This window comes from Xiphophorus hellerii, chromosome 2 (assembly GCF_003331165.1).
Source record: "Xiphophorus hellerii strain 12219 chromosome 2, Xiphophorus_hellerii-4.1, whole genome shotgun sequence".
In the NCBI taxonomy this organism is placed as follows: domain Eukaryota; kingdom Metazoa; phylum Chordata; class Actinopteri; order Cyprinodontiformes; family Poeciliidae; genus Xiphophorus; species Xiphophorus hellerii.
The window spans coordinates 9,127,033-9,152,320 of NC_045673.1; the positions used below are offsets into that span (position 1 = coordinate 9,127,033).

At 41.0% G+C, this 25,288-nt stretch overlaps 1 protein-coding gene across 1 annotated transcript in view; it reads right to left on the reverse strand.

Annotated features, from left to right (window-relative positions):
* Nucleotides 1-15,912: 15,912 nt before the first annotated feature.
* The window catches only part of otud7a (OTU deubiquitinase 7A), a 42,968-nt gene continuing 33,592 nt past the window's right edge, over nt 15,913-25,288 (reverse strand). The window contains 6 exon segments of the mRNA XM_032583564.1: nt 15,913-18,295; nt 18,297-18,461; nt 18,463-18,669; nt 18,671-19,147; nt 20,496-20,580; nt 21,071-21,185. Coding sequence (XP_032439455.1) covers nt 17,585-18,295; nt 18,297-18,461; nt 18,463-18,669; nt 18,671-19,147; nt 20,496-20,580; nt 21,071-21,185 — 1,760 coding nt within the window. The 3' untranslated portion in view covers nt 15,913-17,584.

Here is a 25,288-nt window from a genome sequence, read left to right on the forward strand (position 1 = left end):
ACTGGTAATTTTTTAACCCATCTGATGTAGACCATAAAAGAAATTAGGTCTTGTTTATCTTTCTCTATGTAATATACTTTACACAAGGTACCTAACGTAACCTAGCGCAGCTAAAACGCAGCTAAAAAGGGAAGCAGGTCACCTGTTTCCAGAGGTAATATAAACAACAATCAGTTTTGCATTTTGTAAGCAACATCAGGAAGTCACTAAAACACTGCTCATATCCAGGTATAAAGACGACTCTTACTTAAAAGGGGATATCTTAAAATACATTTGAATTTATAAGGATTGAATGAGAGAAAAATGACCCCAAAACTGAGGCAAGCATTGACTGGTAAATTCTCTACAATATTAAGTAAAATATCTTAAATACTTGTTCTTACACCTTCTTTTAGCAGAATAAACACTGAAGCATGTGTCATAAGGAAGAAAAAATACTTAGACTTACAACTCGCTGTGGTCAGATAAACGTGTTTAGAGTTTTGCTCTGCTTCATCTTATCTGATAATAAATAATTTGCTTGTGATCTATCATCAGGATCCTACTAAATTTGATGGGATGCTTAGGAAATCATTCAGCCATTATAATAAAGTGTGTTGGAGCAGACATGCATGTAAACCATGTACAGTCCTAATGCAGAAGTCATTTTTATGAAATATATTGTCTGGCGTATCACTGTGAGCAGCCTCTGAAAAAACTGCTATGCAGCCTTTTCTAAAGTTTTCTGAATCACTGACAACTATACTGCGAATGTCATTATCTTGTTGTGTTGTACTATAATGATCCTAATTATCCTCGAGAACATTAGAGAACAAACAACATCATGAAGACCAAGAAACACAGCAGAGAGGTCTGGGAAAAAATTTTAATCTGTTATGCTATAAAACATTATTCCAAGCTATTGACGTCCTACAGTTCAATCCATCATCTAAACACAGAGAGTATGGCACAACTGCAACTTGAACTACCAAGTCAACAGGAAAACTATTAATCCTGCACTACATGAAACTAAGAAGAAAGTTATTGTTGAAAGAAAGCCTTAAGAAATCCAGTGTAAAGTTTGCAACAATGTAGGTCTCATTTAGCCAGAAGAATACTTTTCGAGGCTACATAAGAGAGGTCTGACGAGAAGGTGCAGCGCTGTGTACGAAAGTTCTTATTTTTTAATGCATTTAATCCAAATGAAGATAAAAATCCAGGTTTCACAGGTTAGACATTTGGATGTGAAAGTAAGTGGAATTAGTGGTTTGTCACGTACATACAAAGTGTCTGTAAGTGTTGCAAAGTGGAACCAAAATGAAGAATGACACAAGAGGCGTCAGCTTGCTGGTGGAAGACCACAAAGGAACTCTAGGTTACATATTACCTTAATCAGTGTTACAGCACACAAGTAAATGCTTTCTTCTGCATGGGTCATAACAACGCAAATGATTTTCGTGCATCACACATTTTATACATTTAATCCTCTAAAAATCTCAATAAGCAAACATTAGCAAAAGCTTTGTTAGACTGACCAAGTCAAGAGGGTGTCGTAAAGAGTTTTTTTTGCACCTTTAGTAGTGTTTGAAGGACTATTTTTGTCAGTCCCCCTCCTGCTCCATGAAGTCTGGTCTTTCTTTATTACTGTAAATATGTTCTTGGGAACAGAAGCACAAGTCACTGAACAGTTGTAGAGCAGTACTCCCCAGTTACACTTCTCACAAGCCTGTATTATTCTTGCAACAGGAAGTTCACTTTGTTCCTGCATTTCCCACTATACGATGCATGCAAATATTTACAGTAACTGCTGGGGTATCATAAGAGGGTGGAGCAACAACTGCTGGGGACTCCTTCCTTCCTTGTTGCACTTCAGGTCAAACTGAAAGATAATCTGTGTATGGTTCGGTGGAAGTTGCTACAGTTTACAAACGTGCTTCAGCTTCCGTTTGTGCAGAACACACACTAGAGTCAACCTGATACAAGCCAACAGATTACCTCAATTCATCTAGAAATACTTCTAAAGCAAAATCACCAAATGCAGTCCCCTTCCCTTTTTTATGTGAGTTTGGCTTCTGACACCAGTAAAGGCAACAGGTGTGGCTGAAAGTGAATCATATGTGGTTTTAGATTGAAAGAAATACAATGCCTGCAGGCTGTATATTTTTCCAATGAAGAGCCCAATGTTCTCCTCCTCATTCTACACTCCTTTTGATTCCAGGCAGGTTGGGGCTGCAGACACAGACAAGCTGTCACCCCTGGCACCACCACAGCACAACGGCTGGCCATGACAGGCGCCATTTTCCAAAAGCCTATTTTTTGACGGCATTTTAGGGATTTTGATTTAAAATGCTTACAGGAACGCACATACAGATTCCTTACTCTTTTCACATTTTGGCTTATTCCAACCAGAAACTTCAATTTTTTAATGACAGATATGGACAACACAAAACATGGCTATAAAGTTCAAGTAAAATAAACAATTCTTAAATTTCCTTTTAAAAACAAAACAAATCAATCCTCTTTTACCCCTAAATACAATCCAGTACCACAATTTATGTTCCCCCCTATATGCATTTTCATCTCAATATAAATGTAGATGCTCTGTGAAGGTCTCATAGTTTTATTATGGAACACAAGAGAACAAATGGCATCAGAATGACCAACGCACACAGAAGATAAGTCAGGTAAAGTGTACTGGAGAACTTCCTAAGGCAAGTTTGGTTGTTAAGCTTTGAATGTCTCCCAGAAATATATCATTCAAGGTATGAGTTAAAAAAGGGTATGGCGGAACATAAAAACCTACTAAGAGTTACCAGGATTATAAATCAAAGAAACAACCAGCACAGTACCCAAATCTCAGGGCGCATCAGAGATATACATTTTAGGTGAGAAATCTGTGTGTTTCACAAATATGTTTTTTATGGAAGAGTGGTAAGATATATATATATATATATATATTTTTTTTTTTAAGGAAAGCCACAAAGGGTGTCCCCAGCTTTTTGCCACAAGCCATGTAACATGTGGATGATGGTGGACTGGTCAGATAAAACTTGAATTTTAACATTTTAATAGTTTTCCACAAAAATATAATGCATGACACAAAACTTATACTGCACTGCTGAAAATTCCATCCACACCATGAAATATGGTAGCGGCAGCATCATCTTGTGGGACAAAGAAGACGTTAGAGTTGATGGGAAGTTGGATGGAGCTTAAATGAGATTGCAAACAGGGGAAAATATCTCTCATTAGAACAGCAAAGCTGGCAGAGACATACACCAAAACACTTGCAGCTGGAATGGCGGTTCTATTGACACAGAGGGAGAAATTGCTAATTCAGGCCACACTTTTCAGATTCTCCAGTTTCTTCCACATTACAGTTATTTGAAACTTTGTTTTGGGCAAAAAAAAGACAAAAAATATCCCTATAACACATGTAACTGTAATGCAAAAACAATGAAAAATAGAATGAGTGTTATGACTTTTCTGTGGAAAGGTAGATTAAGTACAGTAGATTATCTTTGTTTTGATGTTGGCAGAGACTTAGCATCTAGCAAAATTAAACTGATCACATCAAAAATGTTTTGGTCCTACATCTTTCTTTAAGCTCTGGTCAGACAACAGTGGAGTGTATTGGAGTCCTTTCACAAAACACCCAGCTGATAATTAATACTTACATAACAGAACTACACAAAAGATGCAGGGCTTTGCAAATATTCTGTCTAAATCTGATGGATTTTAATGTCACGAGAAGCCAGGCTTCTTCTTTTAACTGAGGTATACTGCTGCAGACGCAGGGCAAAGTACAGACATTTATACGAGCAGTGGGAACTCATCTCTGCTAGTATCACCCTGCAGACAGGATGTGGGGGTGGAGGAGGCGGTTTCACTTTGATTGATTTATCTCTATAGACACAGTTTTTCTTTGGATTGTCAGCACAGTTCCCACGTGAGATTTTGCACCCAGCAGAAAGTTAGGCTCAGAAACTTAAAATATTCCCTAAAATATTCTTCTTTTCTGAATAGAGGACAGTGAGTACAAAAAAGCACAACACAAATGAGAGAGCGTTTGGGTGGTACTAGTTGTCCTCAAATCATCTGTGGCGTGGGAGGCTCCGCTGGCTGGAAAGGGTCTATGCTCCACTGAGGTGTGTGGGCAACTCTGATTTGAGAATCGGTGGAATTACTCCACAAGAGGGGGTGGGGGGGAAGGAGCTGGTCAGAAGCCGCAGAAGTGGTGGTCTTAATCACACTGGGGCCTCTGTGTTTGCACGATCTTCCAAGCCAACTCCCAAAACGTAGGATGGCGGGCCATGTGATGCCACCCACTCTCCAGTGTAGTGTACGGCCGAGCTGGTGCTAAGATCTCACAGTGCGGATGGGATGAGTGCACATATTGGAGGCTGGCACTGGCTGAGAATAAGGCTTAGCTATGGGAGGTGGGTGGGAAGGGGCTTGGCATACCACTCAGAGCAGTGGAGGCATCAAATGCAGAAACCCTGTTGAAAACAGACCTGTAAATGCAGTCAGGTAGAGCAGGCTCCAGCTTACTGAAAGGGAATTGTTAGGAGAAGTGTGCAGATGAAACTCAAATATAAATTTATATAATTAAAGGAGGAGTTTATTGATTCCACACTTGAATTTAATGAGATGCCTGATTACCATAAGAATCCAAATTTATGAGCTATGTGCTCAGATAAAGGCTTCAAAGGAATCCTAATCACAGGAGGGAGGAAAAAGATGCAACAAATACAGTATTTATACAGTCTTTTGGCCCTAGTTAGAAATAGACTGAGTCCATTTTACAATATGTCTGCCTTAAATTAGGCTTCTGCCAAACAAGCAAAGCAAGCAGTTGTTCTTTTGAAATTTAAAAGGAAGGCTCCTCATGCAAATTCAAAAGACAGAAAATCGGAGAAGGAGAACAATGCGCTCAGTCTAATTCAGGGCTTAATATAGAAGCTGCCTAACAGAGATGCTGAGGAAACACTACTGAGAATGTGAAGGCCCTGAGGTAGCTTTGTGGGACGAGCAACGGACATACAGATACAAATACAGCTCATGAAGTTGTGACATCACAATGAAATAAGGTATCCCAAGCAAAAAAAAAAAAAAAAAAAATTAACCTCCGAGAATAAAATATAGGTTAATAAAATACACATAATTTTTGTTGTATTGATATGTATACAAGGATGTCTTGTATGTATGTATATTATTTGTGAAAGTCCACTTAGTAAAAATATATCTGGGTCACAACTTTTACCGGAACTTATAAAAAGGAACAGAGGACACTTGATTGAGAGGAGAAAAGGGGTGTGGCAGCACGCTGGAAGAGACGCCGAGCGACGGTCCGAGGAGCTGGCAAGATTAGCCCGGAGAGAACTGACTGCTGGACTAAAAGCGTGGCCAGAGCAATCCACAAAGGGGTCAAAAGTCTTCTGGAGGCAAGGTAGAGCCACACGGAGCGTTGACCGGACCCGAGGCGCTCGCGATCCAGGCCTGACGAAGGGAACCGCCCGGGCACACAAACGCCGACCCGGTGAGACCCTTCCAATTTTTTTTCTTTCTTTCTTGTATTTTTGGTGCACGAAGACGGATTAATATTTTTGGGCCCCAACGTTGTTTTTTTGTGCGCAAACGGAACTTTATTTTTTTTTTGGATTGCCTAATTATGGACTTTTTTGATGGACTATTATTATTGATGAACTATTTCTTTTTCTTTTGATTTATAGGCTGGGTTATGGACTTAGATTTGACTGTTTCGTTGTTTAATTGTAAAAAATTAAAGAGTGACGGGTAAAATACTATGATTTCAGGAAAACAAATGATTATTAAATGTAGCGGGCAGCTTGTAGCCGCTTCAGTGCGCTGATGTGTCCCCTCTTTCTTTTCATTAATGAAATCGTTTTTCTAGCATTGTTTGATGGTCATGCTTATTACCAAATTCGTATAAAAAGAAGTAAAAGGACTCACTTGAGCGTGTACATTTCCCGTTTATTCGAGGATTTTGTTACAGAGTGGTGGCCCGTACGGGGAGGTTTTTTTTTTATGAGTATGACTAAAGTGAGGTACAGCATTTGAATGTTTTTGTTGTTTGGGGTTTTGTTAAAAACAATTAATGTGTCAGTAAAAGGGATAACTTTATTGACATAATGGAAGAAATGTCCCATCATCAAACAGAAGCTGAGGAATCTGTTGACAGAGTTACAGGTCCCATTTTAGAGACGGAAGAAACAGATAATGTCCCAAGAGGTGATTCCTGGGTAACCCGGAGAAATCCGGTGGGGGAAATAACTTCTTTACTTAGCTCATTGTATGCATCTGATGAGGAGAATAATGAGGAGGAGGAAGAAGAGATACCAGGTTTTACTCCTGCAGATCTCTCTAGATTTAAAGATGAGTTGACAGCTGTGGTTGAGAAGGTTAGTACTTTAGAGGAAAACTATCAGGACTCGGTGGCCAGTGCCTTAAATCGAGAACAAAATATAAGAACTTATATAGATAGTAGTGTTGAGGCATTAGAACAGCGTATGATTACAACCCTAAGAGAGTTTGAAGAAAAGTTGGTTCAGTGTTTACAACGACGTGATGATAGGTGGAAGGTAGAGGTAGAGAAATTGAAGCGCGCCTATCGATCTACTACTACCCGACCCCTAATCAGGGCTGAACGTGATTTGGACATTTCTGATGTTCAAAGGACACCTAAGATGGCACCCTCTACAGTGCAGGCACCAGTAGTGTATACTTCAACTTGTCAGAGGCCACCAACAATCCATTCAACACAACTGGCTTCATGTAGGCTGAGTGAAGATCATCAAAGTGCATGCTCTGGCGATCAGGATCGACCTGCACCTGGGCTTTTCGAAGAGCTGCCAGCTGTACCACCTACTAGTAGGGGAGTATCTACCCTTCACTTGGCTGTACCTCTCTCTTCTAGTAGAACGGCTGTAGTTTATGCCAAACCTCCCATCCACTTGGACTTTCCCACATTTGGAGAGGCACGAGACGTAGCAGATGTGCTGAACTTTATTGACCGGTGTGAAACATTCCTGTCTGTGAGACCACTCTCTGACCCTGAATTAATTGGGGCTTTGACTGGTGTTTTAAAAGGACCCGCTCACAGTTGGTGGTGTGTAGCCAAGAATCACATCCAGAACTGGATGGATTTTAAGGAAGCCTTCTATGCTGCATTTCTCCCCCCAGATTACCTCTCAGAGGTGGAAGAAAAACTGCGGGAGATGGTGCAGTTGCCTGAGCAGTGCCTGAGAGACTTCGCCTTCGACTACCGAGCATTGTGCTTGAGGTGGAAGCCTGATATCTCAGAGGTCGAACTGGTGAGAAGGATCCTAAATAACTGTAATCCTAAACTGGCTGGTTGCCTCCGAGGGACTGTCACCACCATGGATCAGCTGGTTACAGTAGGATCCCAAGTGGAAAGAGACTGTGCAGGGGCTAAGGCCTATTGGGGGAAGGTTGATCAACAAAAGTCCAAAGGCAAAGCTCCAGCAAAACCACCATCTAAAGGGAACTTTAGAAGACCAGCAGATGTAGTGTCTGTTGTTCAACGAGGGCCGAGGCTGGCGTCTTCACTTTTATATGTTCCTGTAGAGATCAGAGATAAGAAATATCATGCTGTCCTGGATACAGCCTGCACTTTTACACTAATGAGACATAGCCAGTGGCAGGAAATGGCCCGGACAGATGAACATTTAAAACAAGCCGACAACCAAAGGTTTGCCCTGGCAAATGGGAAAACTTACAGCGCCATGGGAAAAACAACTATCCTCTATTGTTGGCATGGCATGATGTGGTCGTTAGACACGTTTGTGGTTGAAGATGCTAACCTCACATTTCCCATTATTCTAGGCCTGGATTTCCTGACCAGAACATCAACCATCATCAACTTAGGTGATCATACTTATGGAGTCAAAGGGCCCAGAGGTTATTCATTTTACCCTTTCATTGCTCCACCCCCGAGCAATTCTGCTGGGCGTCCTAGCTCATCTTCTCTAAGTCTGATCATGGCTTTGCCCATTAAGGACACGGATGACTTCCCCGCAAAGAGAGGACCAGCAGCTTTTAATCAAACCCCTGAAGTCACGCATCTCCTGCAAGCCTGGCCAACAGTGTGCACCGATACTTTGGGTAAGACATCCCTGGAAGTGCATCACATTTACACGACAGATGAGTTACCAGTTCGATCTAGAGCCTACAGGGTGTCACCCTTTAAACGGCAGATAATCAAAGAGCATATTGAGAAAATGCTTCAAGATGGCATCATCGAGCCCTCTCAATCCTCTTGGGCATCTCCTGTGGTCCTCGTCCCAAAACCAGACAAGTCATTTAGGTTTTGTGTGGATTACAGGGCCCTAAATGCCAAAACTCGCCAAGATGCTTATCCCATGCCTCTGATTCATGAGTTGCTAGAATCCATGAATGGAGCTTCAGTTTTCAGCACTTTGGACTTGAAATCGGGGTACTGGCAAATGGCAGTGGCTGAAGAAAGTAAAGCCAAGACAGCTGTAATAACACCTTTTGGGCTGTATCAGTTTAAATGTATGCCTTTTGGACTGAAAAATGCGGGTGCCTCATTTCAGAGACTCATGGAGCGAGTGCTTGGAGAGTTGAGAGGGAAAATTTGTTTTGTTTACATTGATGATGTGATCATTTTCTCTCCCTCACCGGAACAACATATGAAAGATCTGGAGGCAGTTTTTTCCAAATTACACCAGGCAAATTTGACCCTCAATCTGGGGAAATGTAATTTTTTCCAATCAGAACTCAAATTTTTGGGTCACATAGTGTCTGGGCAGGGGGTTCAAGTAGATGCAAGTAAAAGCTTGGCCATCACAAATTACCCCGAACCGACAGATAAGAGATCGCTTCAGCGATTCTTGGGGCTAGTGGGCTGGTACCACAAATTTATTGCCCATTTTGCTGACATAGCTGCACCTTTATACCATCTTCTTAGAAAAGACAGCAAATGGGACTGGTGTCCAGACTGCCAGCAGGCCTTTGAAAAGTTAAAACAGGCCCTGGTGGAGGCCCCTATACTTATGCAACCTGACTTCCAACGGCCGTTTGAGATACACACAGATGCCAGTGATGTAGGCCTCGGCGCAGTACTTGTGCAAATGACACCTGAGGGCGAGAGGGTCATTGCCTATGCGTCTAGAGCTCTGAGGGGTGCAGAGTGTAATTATTCAACCTCAGAAAAAGAGTGCTTGGCAGTAGTGTGGGCAGTTGAGAAGTGGCGGCATTTCATAGATGGATCTGAGTTCACACTATTTACTGACCATGCAGCATTGACTTGGGCCTTTAATTGTCCAAAGGCATCCTCTCGTTTGACCCGGTGGGTGCTTCGGCTGCAAGAATACCATTTCAGCGTTCGATACAGAAAAGGGTTACATAATCTAGTACCCGACGCACTGTCAAGAGTAGTGCAGAAAACCGACCTGATGTACGTTGCGGCAGTCATGTCCAAACCTGAGTCAGAGCTACCTTCATCATTGGCCAAAATCAAACTGGCACAAGAGCAGGACTCTGCTCTTCTTGACATGGTCCAGATGTCTGCTGATAAAGACCCCAACAGAATAGGGTTCTGTCAAGTACAGGATGTCTGGTACAGGAAATCCTTTATCAAGAACCAAGGCGAAAAGTTTCAGCTGGTCGTGCCCAAGTCTATGATAATCCAGTTTCTCAGTTACTTCCATGATCATCCTCTAAGTGGGCACCTAGGGAAGTTAAAAACCCTGTTAAGGATACTGGAAGTCGCCTGGTGGCCCTCGGTCAGAAAAGATGTGTGGGCCTACGTTAAAGCCTGTGTCACCTGCCAAAAATATAAGCCTGACAACAAAAAGCCTGCAGGGCTTATGCAGCCTACTGCAGTAACCGAAGCATGGGAGAAGATCGGTGTGGACCTAATGGGTCCTTTACCTCGCAGTAAGAATGGAAATAAATACCTGCTGGTAATCATTGACTATTTTACCAAGTGGATAGAGGTGTTTCCTCTCAAAGACAGCAAAGCTCAGAAAATTACCAGCATCTTGAAGAATGAAATATTTACCCGCTTTGGAGTCCCTCAAGAGCTAGTATCAGATCGTGGCCCTCAGTTTACAAGCCATGAGATGGAAAAGTTCTGTCGCACATGGGGGGTGATTCAAAAGTTTACTACAAGTTATCATCCCCAAGCCAATCTAACTGAAAGGTCAAACCGAACAATAAAGACCATGATAGCCTCTTTTGTGGGAGAACACCATTCCAACTGGGACCAATGGATCCAAGAGTTTAGATTTGCCATCAATGCCGCTCAGCATGAGACAACTGGAAGGTCTCCTGCAGAGCTCACTCTGGGTCGGCCTCTCAAAGGTCCTCTGGAGAGAATCATTGGCCACTCTCCTAGCCCTCAACAAACGCCCTATAAACTTTTGGACAGACATAAAGAAATGATTGAACAGGTTAAGCGGAGGATAGGGTTGTGCCAGGCCAGACAAGCTAAGTATTATAATGCCCGTAGGAGAAGTGTACAGCTCTTTCCGGGAGACTTAGTCTGGGTTCGGTCTCATCCCCTCTCCAAAGCTACTGATAAGTTTTCCTCTAAGCTAGCGCCTAAATGGTCAGGTCCAGCAGTAGTGAGGAAACAACTGGGTCCTGTGAATTACCAGATACAGTGGACAGACCAGAATAGAAAGACGGATACAGTAAATGTGGTGAACTTAAAACCCTATTATGGAGTTCAGGTCCAAGAGCCTCCGGCAGGGGGGGGGGGATCTGTGACATCACAATGAAATAAGGTATCCCAAGCAAAAAAAAAAAAAAAAAAAATTAACCTCCGAGAATAAAATATAGGTTAATAAAATACACATAATTTTTGTTGTATTGATATGTATACAAGGATGTCTTGTATGTATGTATATTATTTGTGAAAGTCCACTTAGTAAAAATATATCTGGGTCACAACTTTTACCGGAACTTATAAAAAGGAACAGAGGACACTTGATTGAGAGGAGAAAAGGGGTGTGGCAGCACGCTGGAAGAGACGCCGAGCGACGGTCCGAGGAGCTGGCAAGATTAGCCCGGAGAGAACTGACTGCTGGACTAAAAGCGTGGCCAGAGCAATCCACAAAGGGGTCAAAAGTCTTCTGGAGGCAAGGTAGAGCCACACGGAGCGTTGACCGGACCCGAGGCGCTCGCGATCCAGGCCTGACGAAGGGAACCGCCCGGGCACACAAACGCCGACCCGGTGAGACCCTTCCAATTTTTTTTCTTTCTTTCTTGTATTTTTGGTGCACGAAGACGGATTAATATTTTTGGGCCCCAACGTTGTTTTTTTGTGCGCAAACGGAACTTTATTTTTTTTTTGGATTGCCTAATTATGGACTTTTTTGATGGACTATTATTATTGATGAACTATTTCTTTTTCTTTTGATTTATAGGCTGGGTTATGGACTTAGATTTGACTGTTTCGTTGTTTAATTGTAAAAAATTAAAGAGTGACGGGTAAAATACTATGATTTCAGGAAAACAAATGATTATTAAATGTAGCGGGCAGCTTGTAGCCGCTTCAGTGCGCTGATGTGTCCCCTCTTTCTTTTCATTAATGAAATCGTTTTTCTAGCATTGTTTGATGGTCATGCTTATTACCAAATTCGTATAAAAAGAAGTAAAAGGACTCACTTGAGCGTGTACATTTCCCGTTTATTCGAGGATTTTGTTACAAAGTCATCAAGATTTAAAGGAATAGTTTTCAAGTTTGGTTACTTTGAAAGGTGGTAAATGTTTAGCCTGCCCACATTTGTTAGTTATTTACATGAAAAATACATGATTTTTTTTTTTCTGTTTGTTTTGTCTGTATAACCAGCAGCGGCACTGAGTTTTTTGCATTTTGTAATATGTGTGTTGTGACTTTGCATAATCTTAAAGTTCATTTGCCTGATCACATTCTAAACACAAGCACTATACTATGCATGCAAATATGTTACTTTATCCAGATCCATTTTATGATATTATCCTTGTAAATATATTTTCTAATGGTAGTATTTCGTTCTCCAGATTATAGCCTTCTGAATTCAAAGGTCTTTCACAGATCTTTGTGCGGTGTACATTATCGAGTCTCTATACTTTTAATCTGACTGTTTATATCATATCCTCACCGATATGAAGTTCAAAGGGTCTTCTTTGTTTTAATGCAGATATAATTTGATTTGCCAGAAAAGAGGATCTTTTTACTTTATGTACTTAATTTGCACACATTTATACATAGTGCTGGAAAAACAACTTAAGTTGTAAATAATATTAGCAAAGTAAGAATGGCCAAGGTAATTTTACAGAAACCAATTATTTCTTGACATGGATCTCCCCCACATCCTCACTGCCTAACTCAAATCTAATGTGCTTTTCTTACATATTACAGTGAGATGTGTTAACTTCCCGTTTTCCAGGGGTGGTAAAACAGTTTAGAGGTACTTCAGAAATCAGTTTTATACATATAGAAATTAAGACCTCACCTGCCTCAAATCAGTCAGACAAAGGTTTCGGTTATTTCAAAAATGCCCTGAACCTTAACCACCCAACTCTCGAAATCCTCAAATGACTCTACAGTTGCTGGGTGTGTTTGTGGTGCACGGGAGAATGCACATTAAGAACAAATGTGTGGTTCTTTGGTATGCTGTGCAACTGATTGGTGTATTAGTCAACATTCATAAAGAATGCAGCCATTATTTATTGTGGAGGAAGATGATTCTGGAGTATTTGGCATAGGGTGAGCAGTAGGTTTGAAACTTACTTTCAGTTTTTAATTAAGAAGGCACTGAACAAACATGAGAAGTTGGTTCTGCATTTGCAATTGCTCTTCAGCTTGCAGAAATAAAGAAAATGTTGCGGGTTTGAAACAACCTTAAAACATTTTCATAATGAGGATCCACACTGTAATCAAATTTGTGTTTCATTTGGGAGCCTTAATTTACTTTGCCCTCTCTGTTAACGTAGTGTTTTTTCCACCTGCATGTTGGCATTTAACTATTCAATGGGAAGGAAAGCAAATGCAGTCCGACATAAAATGTTCACTTTTGATGTTCTTTTGGATATAACTGTGAATTTATACACCAAATTCCTCCACAAAATATGTAACCCTAAAGCAGAGCACACCTTCAGCTTGGAGATCAAGCTGTTATATTTATAAGTTATATTTAATTTTCAGGTTTTATCTTCATGGATGAACATCTTTGGATTGAAGAAAAGGCCTTTCAGTGATTTTTTAAGCCATATACTGTATGAGCGAATTCTCAAATTAATTACAACATTTCCATAGAAACGGTTATTGCAGAATTACCAACCCCCTCGTCTTTGGTTACGCTCAAATTATGTGTTTGGTGTTTTGCAAGTTACTCACAGATTTTAGGCGAATACACCCATCAGTCACCAGATTTTGACCATTTATGGTCATTTCGTGTGTTCACATCGCAGGATCAGTTCAAATTCTGATTGGTTAGAGCTGTTTTCAAAGCATTTCTTAGTCTCAACAATTTACGTTTTGTTTTCAACACTGCTGGATAAACATAGATTGCAAATGATTTACTGATTTACATCACGACTCATCTTTTTGAAAGAGCTACAGCATGAAACATGTCTCACAGAACTGTTCCTAAACGGCAACCCTTCTTGCATTAAAAGATTAAATGAAGCCGTAATTAACTTCAGCCCCACACTGCTGTGATGATAAATAAATCTCTCAGAATATCCCATGAGTCAGTTTGTGGGGTGTTTAAAGCCATTTTGTCCCAACATGCTCACATGCAAAAAAACCTCACTTTTATTTAATGATCTGAGAAACTAACACACCTCTCACCAAAGTGTTTGCAGACCTTTTCTGCTTTTTCTTTTCTTTAGCACCAGTTTATCAGCATGATGTCGATTCTTCTGGCAACAAAGTATCTCTGGAGTACGAAGGCACAGTTACAGCTCTCAGCCTGGAAGGCTGTCCTACTTGGCAGCTCACTGAAGATTCTCATCTCAGTAACCTGAAAGCAATTTTGGTAGGAGTCATCCCCCTGCCCCCCACCTCTGGCTCAGGTCATTTAAAAAGAAGGAAAAACAGATCTTTTTTCTTCCAAGCAAAACTCCTGTGCTAAAAAAAAATGATTGAGTATGTTCTTTCCGAACTGGAGCTATAAACTCTTATTGTGAATAAAATTAAATATATCTATCCACAATTTTAAGATACAAGTGTCCTTTGTTTTATGCTTTTCTAAAGTTTTAAAACTTGAATCATTTTAACAGTTTTTTTAAAATATAGCTAACCGTAAATGCGTAAAACAAAGGTTGATGGGTAGCTGCACCTCCTCATGGTGGCAAAGAGATACAGAAACTCAACAGATCAAAAGCAGAGATGCTAGCAAAGCCATAGTTAGCGGTAGCACTGTTTAAAAGTAAACAGCAAGGCTAAAAATGACTGACATGTTCACTTCTTTACACAAGCTAGCATTACAGCTGTAGTGCAGCTAGATGCTGCAAGAAGTGAGAAAAGCATTTTGTGGTTTAAAACTTCAACTGTCCAGCAAATTAAAAGTAATTTTTGCAGGAGTTTTGCAAGGATTTCGCCCCCTCCCCCTAATATTTAGCCAAAAAATAACACTTTGTTCAGTTGATTTCAGTGCTGGTTTTGCTGAAGATGTTGGTTTAATGCTGATGATTAAACCAACATTCATTCTCTTGCCATTTTTGGTTTTTGTTCTAGTAAAAGGCTGTTGCAGAGTACAAGTTTCCGAGGAATGTTTTGAGTACCAATCATCTGTATTAAACAGCTTACATTAGGTGTTTGCGCCCTCCATATTTTAATATATCTTTGTCCTGTGATGTAATTTAGCATGATTCTAGATATGATCTCTATATTTTTTCAAATCTAACAGCCCAGCAGTGGACTTTTTGAAACCAGCTTGATTAATTGCCCAGTGTGCTCAAGGGTGTGCATTTTGAAAAAAAAATCAACCTTTACCAAAACTGCCAGTTTCTCTAGTAAGATGACTTGCAACACTACTGATAACCCAAGAAATTTTCCAGATTTTGCCATGTTGCAACCTCAAATGTCAATTTATGCTTTAAACTGACAGGCCAGGTATGAAGAGCATCAATCATAGCATATGATGAATCTTGTTGAGCTGCAGAAATTCACATTACAGGTGGGAGAATGTATTACATAACTACTAAAAGTTAGACACAAGCTATGCAGGGCATGCAGCAGTGGTCAATGGAGAGCAGTACTTCAATTTTTAGTACTTCAATTTAGTACTTCAATTTTTATCCTAAATCTACCATATATGGTAGAAAGCAAACATTGCATATCAGTTTGAACACACCATCCCCATGGTGAAACCCAGTGATGGGGACATCATCCCAAAACCTGATGGATTGAGAGTGGCAAGGCTCACCTCAAAAGATAACAACCCAGAGCAGATTTGGGTTGTTATCCTTCATGGCCTACTATCTGAGAAGTGAAAACTGATGTTAACTGATCGATTTCAGTCTGCTTGAAATTGAGCCATGTTCTAAAGAAGAACATGCAAAATGTCTAGAGGTGCAAAGCTGACAAAGACATAGTCCAAAACATTTGTAGCTATGATTCCATGATATAAAGCATTACATCAGAGGGTTTAATTTGCACTATCCTGTGTGATAGTCACATAAAATCTTCATTAAACACATCAAAGTTTGTGGTAGTAACGGGACAAAATGTGAAAACATTTTAGAAATATCAGTGCTTTTGCAAGACACTATGTGAGATTATAGCGGTCTACCTGCTTGATGTTGGTTAACTTCAAGTACTGATAAAGCTGAGTTTGGATAAGAAACAACAGGAGAGCATCATCAACGTATCAGGACACCCATCAAACCAGTTCCAACCCATTTCAAAAATAAATAATACACAGACACGGCAGGTTTGTAACAATAGACTATTTTTTTCATATTTACATTTGTACCTAATGTGCAAATTAATAATTTAAAGTAGTGTAAAACTCTCAAAGGAATACAAAATCATATCTTACAGTCCTAACATGGTGGGAGTCCATGAACTGGTCACAGAGAAACAGAGGGGAGCAACACTGCAGTGTGTACAGGAGAGAGACAGAAGCAAACCCAGGGAGCAGTGGACATCCTTGGCCAGGACACACTTTGTTAAGGACAGCATGGCACATTATCCAAGCATCACCAGGACAAACAGCAACACAAACACTGCATCTTTACAGTAGTCATGTCAAATGAGCAGAAAGCACTTAAGAGGCCCCGGGTTTTCTTTTTTCTTTAATCTCTTAAAAATCCCACTGATTGGTTAAAGCACTGAAGATCACAAAGGCTTGAGGTGCTCGTAGCAGCAGGTGCTTATTTTGAACCGGCCTCTGGATGAGGAAGAACAATAACCTCACACTGACCTGGCGACTTGGTTTCCTTTTGTTTTCTGTTTTCCTGCAGGTCACCACATACCGTAGTGCTGTTAGCATGATTGCACGTCGTGTTGTGTGGGCGTGGGAAGGGGGGCTAGAGACACGTAATAACACTTCAGACAAAAAAAACAAGAAGAACAAAAAAAAAAAAAAAAAACCCACATCAGCCTGCTGTCACGACTCAAGAGTTTGTCTCATCTACACACATTTACGGAGCTGATTGGTCGACAGGCAACTCAGAGAGACACACTACAATCACTGCATATTTGAGAAGCAGTTGTAAAGTGTTTGGCACAGAAAAATATTGAAAATTTTGATTGTAATTAGTTGTTTTTTGTTAAGAAGCCAGCGTGGCAGTGCTTGTGGATTTTAGGATACGTGCAAGAATGTGAAACATGATATCACACAATATTTCGAGTCCAATTCTGACACGGCAAACCCCTTCAACATGGCAAAAAACCTGAAACAAAAGGTACACAAAACAAATGAGAGTTCAACATTTCATTCTAATCCAACATTACAGTCTAAAACTCTTACATGTTTTTAATTTCTGTATCTCAAATTCGTTTACAAAAAGCACACTGTGACGTTCCTTTACGAGTCACAAGACACAGTTAACCTACAGTATCCATATTATTGGTGCATAGACAAAACCGGGAGAGAGTGTAGCAAAAAATCACCAATTTATTGCTTTAAAGTCTAATATTAACCCCCCATTAAACTTCTTTTGATTGCAAAACAACTACAAATATCCCATGGAGAACCAGGCAGAGGTATTGCATTCAACTGATTAAAAGAGCTAAAATGTCCCTTCCTGATGAGATGCAAATCTTTTTGCACTTTGAAAAATAAAGAGCTTTCTTGCACATAAATTTACATCACAGAGGTAAACTTTTACTCTAAAACAAGTAAAAGACTAAATTTGATGGGACAGAAGTAAAAAGAACTAAAAAAAAAGAAACTAAAATCTGGCCAAAGCTGCTCACTGTTTCAAGTTCTGCTTTCCTCATCGTGAGGTAACAAGGGATTGGGGACAGGAACGCACGAGCATTACTCAATAAACCCAGGAAATGCTCGATATTGTGTTTTTTTTTCAAATGCGGAGAGCGGATGGTGTTGTTCCCTCAGGTGTCCTGCGGCCGCGTTGATGCTGAAAGTAGCGGTGATGGCTATACAGGCCTCTGGACCTTGCCCTCCCTCTCCCTGCGCTTCAGCTCCTCCCTGTAGCAGTAGGAGCAGTAGTTGTCCGTCTCCGGCCTCCCATAGAAGGAGCAGTTCTCCCTTTTGCAGCGGCGCTGCTGAAAGCAGTACAAAGGGCCCCCGGAGCTCCGCCCTTTGGTCTTGTCTGGACCGAGCCAGGTGTGAGGCATGCTGTCCTCGTCGGCGAACTCGAGGCAGTCCTGAATGTCTCCCGCATTGAATCCGTTGGTGTACGTGTGGGACTTGTGTTCGCCAGGCATGTTGTAGGACAGCGTGTCCATGGTGTTGACTGTGCGGACCCCTGATAGGCGCGCGGGGCTGTAGCTCTGGGAGGAGAGCGTACGGTTCTGCTGGGGGTAGGTGGCACATGTCTTGAGGGTGCCCACCACTGGCTTGTAGGGGTCATCTTGGAAGATGGAGGATTGCATGTTGACATCTTGTAAATGAATGACGCTGTGCCTCTGGATGGGCGGCGTATGGCTGTAGTGGGCAGACACAGGGATGGGTCCGGGTCTCTTAGCACCGATGCTGGGAGAAGAGTAAGGCGCAGGGGCTGAGACAGGGGTTGGGTGGGAGATGTGATGCGAGCTCGGCGGAGGGGTGAGAGGAGGGACTTGGACAGTAGAGAGATTGGCTGCAGGAATGGGACTGTTTCTGCCCTGCGTCTTGAGACTGAGCAACTGGTTGTTGGTTGCTGTAGGTGTGGTGGGGCAGGACGGGAGAGCAGCTCTCCGGAGGAGAGCTGTCAGACCTCTCCCTCTGGAAGACGCTCTCGTGCTCAGGCTTCTTTGAGGACCCTTCAGTAGTGGCAGGAGGCTTCTTCTCTGCCTCCTTCCTCTTTTGCTCCTTGCTCCTGGCTGAAGCGCTCCTGGGCGTTTGTCAGATAGTAGCTGATCATCTCCTCATGGAACTGGTGTCTATGGCTGGTCAGCAGCAGTCCTGCAAATATGAACTTGCGCTCCCCCTGCATGGCAGCCCGCAGGATGTTGAGGCTAAGCTTGACATCTGTGCTGTATTTCCAGTTTTCCAAGGACTTGTCCCCTGAGCCTCGCCCCAGTGCTGTCCTGTCTCTCAGTCGGGGAAGAACTTGATGGTCTGTCTCCATCTGTAGGGGAGGGACTTGTGGCTTTCTCGGAGGAAGTGGAGCTGGTTGAATGGCCTGAATCTTCCTTGCTCCCTTTGGTTGCCTTTGACTCCTTCTTCTTTGCCTTTTCCCCTCCATTTTCCCCATTACGACCTGAGCCAGAGTTCGACTTGTTCATTTTGCCGTGCACAAGTCCTCCCAAACCTCCCATGTTCTTCTTCAGTTTGATACCGAGCGTTTTGCTAAAGCTTCCTAATCTGTTAGCTACAGAGTCGGTTCGACTCTTATCCTTGCGCTGCTTGTCTTTGTCCTTTTCTTTGCTGGGCTTCCCGGTGTTAATGTTTGAGTTGCTGCCGACAGACTCGTGGTCAGAGTCCATGGACTCAGCAAGAGACTGGACATCCTCACCTGCAGAGGCTGTAGGAGACTCTGGCTGAGCCAGGGGAGCCTGTAAAAAAGCCAAACACACAGCAAAAATAAATACATTTTAAATTTGATCAGACCATCTTAAACGTTTTCTGATTTATTTATCATTATGTATTTATTTGGAATTGTAAGTGATAGGCTCACAAAAGTAGTGTACTATTGTAAAATGAAAAAACAGGATAAAGACAAAACATTTTCACAGAAAATAAGAAAAAAGTTTGTAGTGCCTATGTATTTAGTCTTCCAGGTATTCTTCTAAGATTATACTGTGTTTAGCTCCAAGCAATCTTCTTCTCATCAATGCTTTTCCAGTTTTGTATCCCTTCTGAAGAAAAGCATGCCCTCATTGTAATGCTGCCACCATCATTGTTCACCAATGGTGGAATGGTGTGTTCATGTAGATGTGCAGTGTTTGTTTTCTGTTATACGTAGTGTTTTTGTAGCCGTAAAGTTAAGTTCTGGTTTCACCCCACTAGAGCTGTTTGCTGGGTCTCCTGTGTGGAAAATTTTTAAGTGAGACTTTTTATGACTTTCTCTCAATACTGACATTCTTTGTGCTAAAATCCAGATTTGTAACGTGTACAACCAATAACTGTCCTCTTGATAGATTACTGCACCCAAGTCATGAATCTCTGTAGCTTCCTCGGAGTTACCACTGGCCTCTTAGGGCAGCTTTTCTGACATTTTAGGTGGATAAATATTGGTAGATTTGAAGTTGAGATGTACACTTTCTTTGAGATGTTCTAAGCTTTGCTTCTTATTTTATAACCTTACCATGCTTTAAATGTCTCCATAACCTTATCTCGGCACTGTCGGCTCTGTCCCTTGGTGTTCATGATGCTTTTTGTTTTCTAATCTCTTAACAGCATAGTGGGGCTTTCACTGATCATCTGGATTTATATTGAGATTACACAAAGGTGGACAAGGTAACTTTTGAACAAAAATGTTGGTACTGGGTTTTATTTAGCGGATCAGAGTAAAAGAGACTAGTGCATGCCACACTATTCAAACCATGTTTCCTGTTTTCAGTTTAAAGATATGCATGAATTTATGAAGGATTTTCACTCAAAAACCTAACATAACACATGCAAAATAATCCAAGCGGTATTGATCTCTTCGCAAGGTAATCTAAGCAAGAACTGGAAAGATCTAAAGCATACATTTTCTAAAAACTGTTGGGAAATAAACAATTTTCTGTTTTTTCGTGACTCATAACCACAAATGTGAGAGATTATCGCATTCTGACACTAAATAGAACCAACTGATGGGAATCAAAGGGTTTCAGAAACATCTGGAACAAGGGAGTCTCTATCGAGCTAAATTAGCCATGACAAATACAACACACATGTGACAGATGAAAAAAAAATTACCCTTGTTTCAGAGGGAATTCGGATCCATGTTACATTCATGTAGTTGTGCAGCAGGTTGAGTTTGGCCTCCAGGGACAAGATCAGACTGTAGAACAATATGAATACACTTTTTTAAAAGAAGAAAACACAATTACATCTGACAAACATACCAGTAACATATCTATTGGAAGCATGCAGAAGTATTACATAAGCTGAGCTGTATGAATGATATTTGCAGTCCTCTAAAGGAAATCCATGAAGGATACACTCAGAGATGGACAAAGCATTTTTTCTGTGTGTCATAGTGTAGTTTTTTGGCACAATAATCTTAAAGAATATAAAACCAAACCCCTAAATAAACCTTTCAAAACTCAGTGAAGGTGTTGCAGATTTCCAGAGGCCACTTCTGGAAAAATGCGACACCTGCCTGAAATCTTTCGATCTTTTTCTTTATGAAGTGACCCAAAGCCAGAGCCAGTAATCACAGTTAAATCCCAACACGTAAGGAGGTGGATAGATGGACTGGCAGAACTGTTTACAGTCAGTAATTCTGTGCTTTGCTGATACATATCAGCTGGCTGATGTTTCAGGCTTACCTGGCTAGCTTTGTGTTGTCATTGTCGTCCCTTCCCCACTCCCAGTCCACACCAGGATCCACAGCAAAATGAAGTGCCAGCAGCTTGTGCTCAGAGTCGGTCAGAGGAATGACAGCTGAAAGAGGGAAAATTGCCGTTACATTACTTTGGTCCAGCTTAATCTACAGTAGCAAGTCTAAATGACGCCGGTTCTCACATGCGAATGTGGCACCAAAGCATTTGGACAGTTTCAACTCATTGGAGCTCAGGGCTAGTTTGCTAAGAGCAATGTCAGAGGAAACTTAACTCAGCTTATCCAAATCCTCTTTTCCCCACATTTTCATGTCAAATTCTGTATTTTTCCAGGGTCATTTTGGGGGTTCTCTGTCATTTTCAAGAACATTTTAAAATATAAATGCAAAGGCTAATTAAAAATTTAAACTAAGTATTCAATATGGAAGATTGGATGGAAAGATAAGTAATTTTCCTTAGTCTGTTTTCTTTTTCCAAAGAAAAAGAAAGAACAAATAAATACACAATATAACTAAATAATACCGCATAGATAAAATTCTATTTTTTTCCTTTGACTTCTCAAGATTTCACAGAAACTCTGTAAATCTGCCTACGTTATTATCATATTTGTTAACTTTTCGTTATCTGTGGGATTTTGGTTTCGGGTTCTCTAGTTATACACTTTCTTGTTCTTACCTTTTATTTTTTATATGTATTCATGAAAAAAAAACTAAAATGTTTAAGATGAATGCAAAATATGAAAAAATAGTTTTATTTTATTTTTTTGCAATTGAACTAAAAACACAGCATAATTTTGATGATGTTTAGCATGTTATATTTGCAGTTTTATGAAATTTTGGGCTCTGTTTGGTGCCTGTGTTTAAAAATTTGCTTTTTGTATTTCAGTTTATGTGGCATTATATTCATTTTACAATTTAGGAGCATTCTATGTTTTAATGTGTTTCATGGCATTTGTTCAGTTTTGTGTTTTTTATTGTAATCCTGTTTTTAATCTGCTCCGTAGATTTGAAGCTTAGTGCTACAGTAGACTGGGACAGCATGCCTTCATTTTGTTTAGTGACCGACTAAGATCAGAAGCGGTGTTAAAGTTTAAACAGTGAAGAAATGTCGCTTTTATCATGGGCATAATAAACGACAAAAGAAAACAGCGTTAATCTTTATCCAATATGATAAACTACTTACAAGCAGTAAAGCAGTAAAGAGACTTCAGCACCAATCAGTGGGTAAAGAACATAAAACAGGCACCAGGCCGGTCTTCCTCTTGTGGGAAATGCACATGCACAGGGCAGGAGTTTACAGTAGGCTACATGTTTCTTTCCTCTGAATGTGTGGGAGTCTTTTAAAACAACAGTGTAAGATGGAGTAGCTGGGCCTTGCTGGCCCACATAACGGCTCTCATCAGGCTACCTAGTGTGGGGGCTGTTGTCTGCATGACTGTAAAGAGAGGCAGGCTGTTCAGGCTGAGGACATTCCAGCCTTCCCTGTCAGACCCAGATGGAAGGCACAGTCTTCTCCTGGCCTCATCAATTCTTCCACTGCCAGCAGGCTGCTGTGCTCTGTAGGCTTCATGGAGACTGTGAGGAGCAGAAAGAACTACCTGTACAGAGTCCAAATGGATGATTCAGGGCCAGTCTCTGCTCTTAGTGCCTTTCTTCTCCTCTGCATAAATACAGAGTCACTGTGCTATTGCATCATGCAATCTCTTAGGGCTTTGTAAACAAGTATTTATTCTATTTTTTAACTTTTTCACACTTTACATTACAACCACAAGTTTCAATGTATTTTATTGGAGTATCATGCAATAGATCAAGGCTCTGCAACTCCAGGAAAAATTCAACACACTGGACCAAGAGCTGAAATGAGAGATGTAGTCAGGTTGAACCCTGACTAGAGAAACAATAGGTGAATGGATGACTAATTGTGTTTGTCTATGCGTCAAATCAGCTGTTACCTTAGCACGCAATACACTTTATAGTAAATCCCCAAAACAAAAAATGAATGACTAACAGTAATATGATGCTGGCATGCCAGCATTGTTGACAAAGAGGAAAAAAGGATTCCATTAAGTAGGGTCTTTCCAAGAACAGTTTTGCCCAGACAGTTCTGTCTCAATACAAATAAAAAACACAAACACTGGCTAAGCTAAGAAGAAGACAATAAACTTGCTCCCTCCTTAGTTCCCACTCGGGTCATGCAGCAGCCAAGTGCAGGTCTGTGAGGTGGTGTCCCCGCTCCCACGATGCAGCTGGCCTCCCTTGTGTGTGGGTGTGTGCACGCACGGCTCTTCCAGCTTGAGCCTGGTCCAATTTCAGCTCTGCCAACTGAACTCTGGGGGACTCAAGTGTGCTGTAATATATTTACTATCCCCTGTCGGCAGCCGTGTTTTGTTGTCCTCCAATAACCGATTCCCACAGTCAGTCAGTGCGAGGATGACATCATAGCCTTCTTTGGAATACAAGCTGTGCAGTCAACGTCATAGCTGCTGCTCGTTTTGCATGCTTGATTCAAGAATGATACAGAGAAGCGGAGGACGAGCAAACATGGGTGTGACCTGTAAGGAAATAACTGCTGGAGATTAACTTCTCCCAGCTTACATTCGGGACACTATGCTGGAGATAAGCTTATTCTTTTCTGATTTGTTAAAGAATCTTAAAGATATAATGCATTGGGTTGTGAGAGCAGACTAACATCCCCTCCCTTATTTAACTCAGCTTTAGAGGACAATAACACCTTTCTTTTACATGATTTGACTTGCAACATTTAGTCAGTCTTTCAGCTGCAGTGAGATTCAAGAACAATTTGTGCAAACTGGAAAAGTAACAAATTCAAATTCCTGAGTTAGTGCTCTGCACAGCTGCAGATTTCCAGGCTCTAAATCACTAGAGTAAAAAACAGTGGTGCACATAAACAACACTGATATGTTCACCACCATTCCAACTGCAGAGTCAAGGTCAGCACATCTAATCAGTGACTTGCAAAATTATTGATAATTGAACTTTTTATTATGTGACAGAGCAATAAAAAGAAGAACCCAAATGAAAAGTTTTGCAAATTAAAAGTCTAAATCGTGTTGATAAATATTATCTTTAAGTAAATTCTATTAATAAAACACATTTTTCACATTATTATTATATCAGGACAGTATAAGACAGATAATTTGTGAAAAAAATTGAACCCCTTTGCTGTTTCCCTATGGTGCTGTGTTATCGAAACAATCAATCAAAGGCAAGAGGAGGGTCTTAGCACTGTCAATCACCCTTGTGTACGAGCTCCTCATACCATCCTAATTGCTCTCTGCTGTGCTACAGGGAGCCAGCAGGCAGATAAACGGTTTTCCTGGAATGGCAAGTTGTTTTTGTTTTTGCATTTATGCACTGCTTGTTGGTCTATCACATAAAATCCCCCAAAAATACGAGGACGTTTGTATTTTTAACTTGACAAACGTGAAAAGTTCAAGGAGTGTGAATTATTCTGCAAAGCACTCTCTAATTTCAATAAAGAGCTGTGTGTTGGTGTCATGCAAAGATGGAAAAGTTGAGTAAAACAGTGAATCCATTGAAAGATCAAGATCTAACCCCCACTGACCAGAAGTTAATGGTTACACCATGCTCTCATGTAGGTGGTCCTCTGGCCAGTTTATGTAACCAGATGGGTGCAAGAAGTTTATCAATAGGACGCCAAAGAAAACTTGGGAGTGTTTTGATTTATGGAAAAGAGCTTGAAATAGGCTCAAGAGTTTTCCAGAGGGTCAGTTCCCCTCACACGCTGCTGGACCGCATGAGCACAAACAGGCAGATGAAAGACCTTTGCTAGCATCTACTGGGGGTTTACTCATTATCACACAGCAGGTGAGCACTGGTGGGTTGGGCAGGAAACACACATCCAGGTACACTTGGAGTAGAAAACCACTTCACCAGTTCTCCTGGGATGTAGACATGAAAAACTGAAAACAAACAGAAATCTTAGAACAACAACACTCGACCTCAGTCACCCCTCCTGAGGTTCTTTCATCATTTATGTAGCTTCACATTCCTTACACATAAAAAGAAGGAGGACCATAACTTGTCAACCTCCTGGACTAGGCCTTGCAAAAGTATCTACACCCCTGGAACTTTTTTTTACATTTATCGTATTGCACATAAAATGTTATATGCATTTCATTGAGATTTTATTTGACAAGACCAACACAAGTACTGGAAAATTATG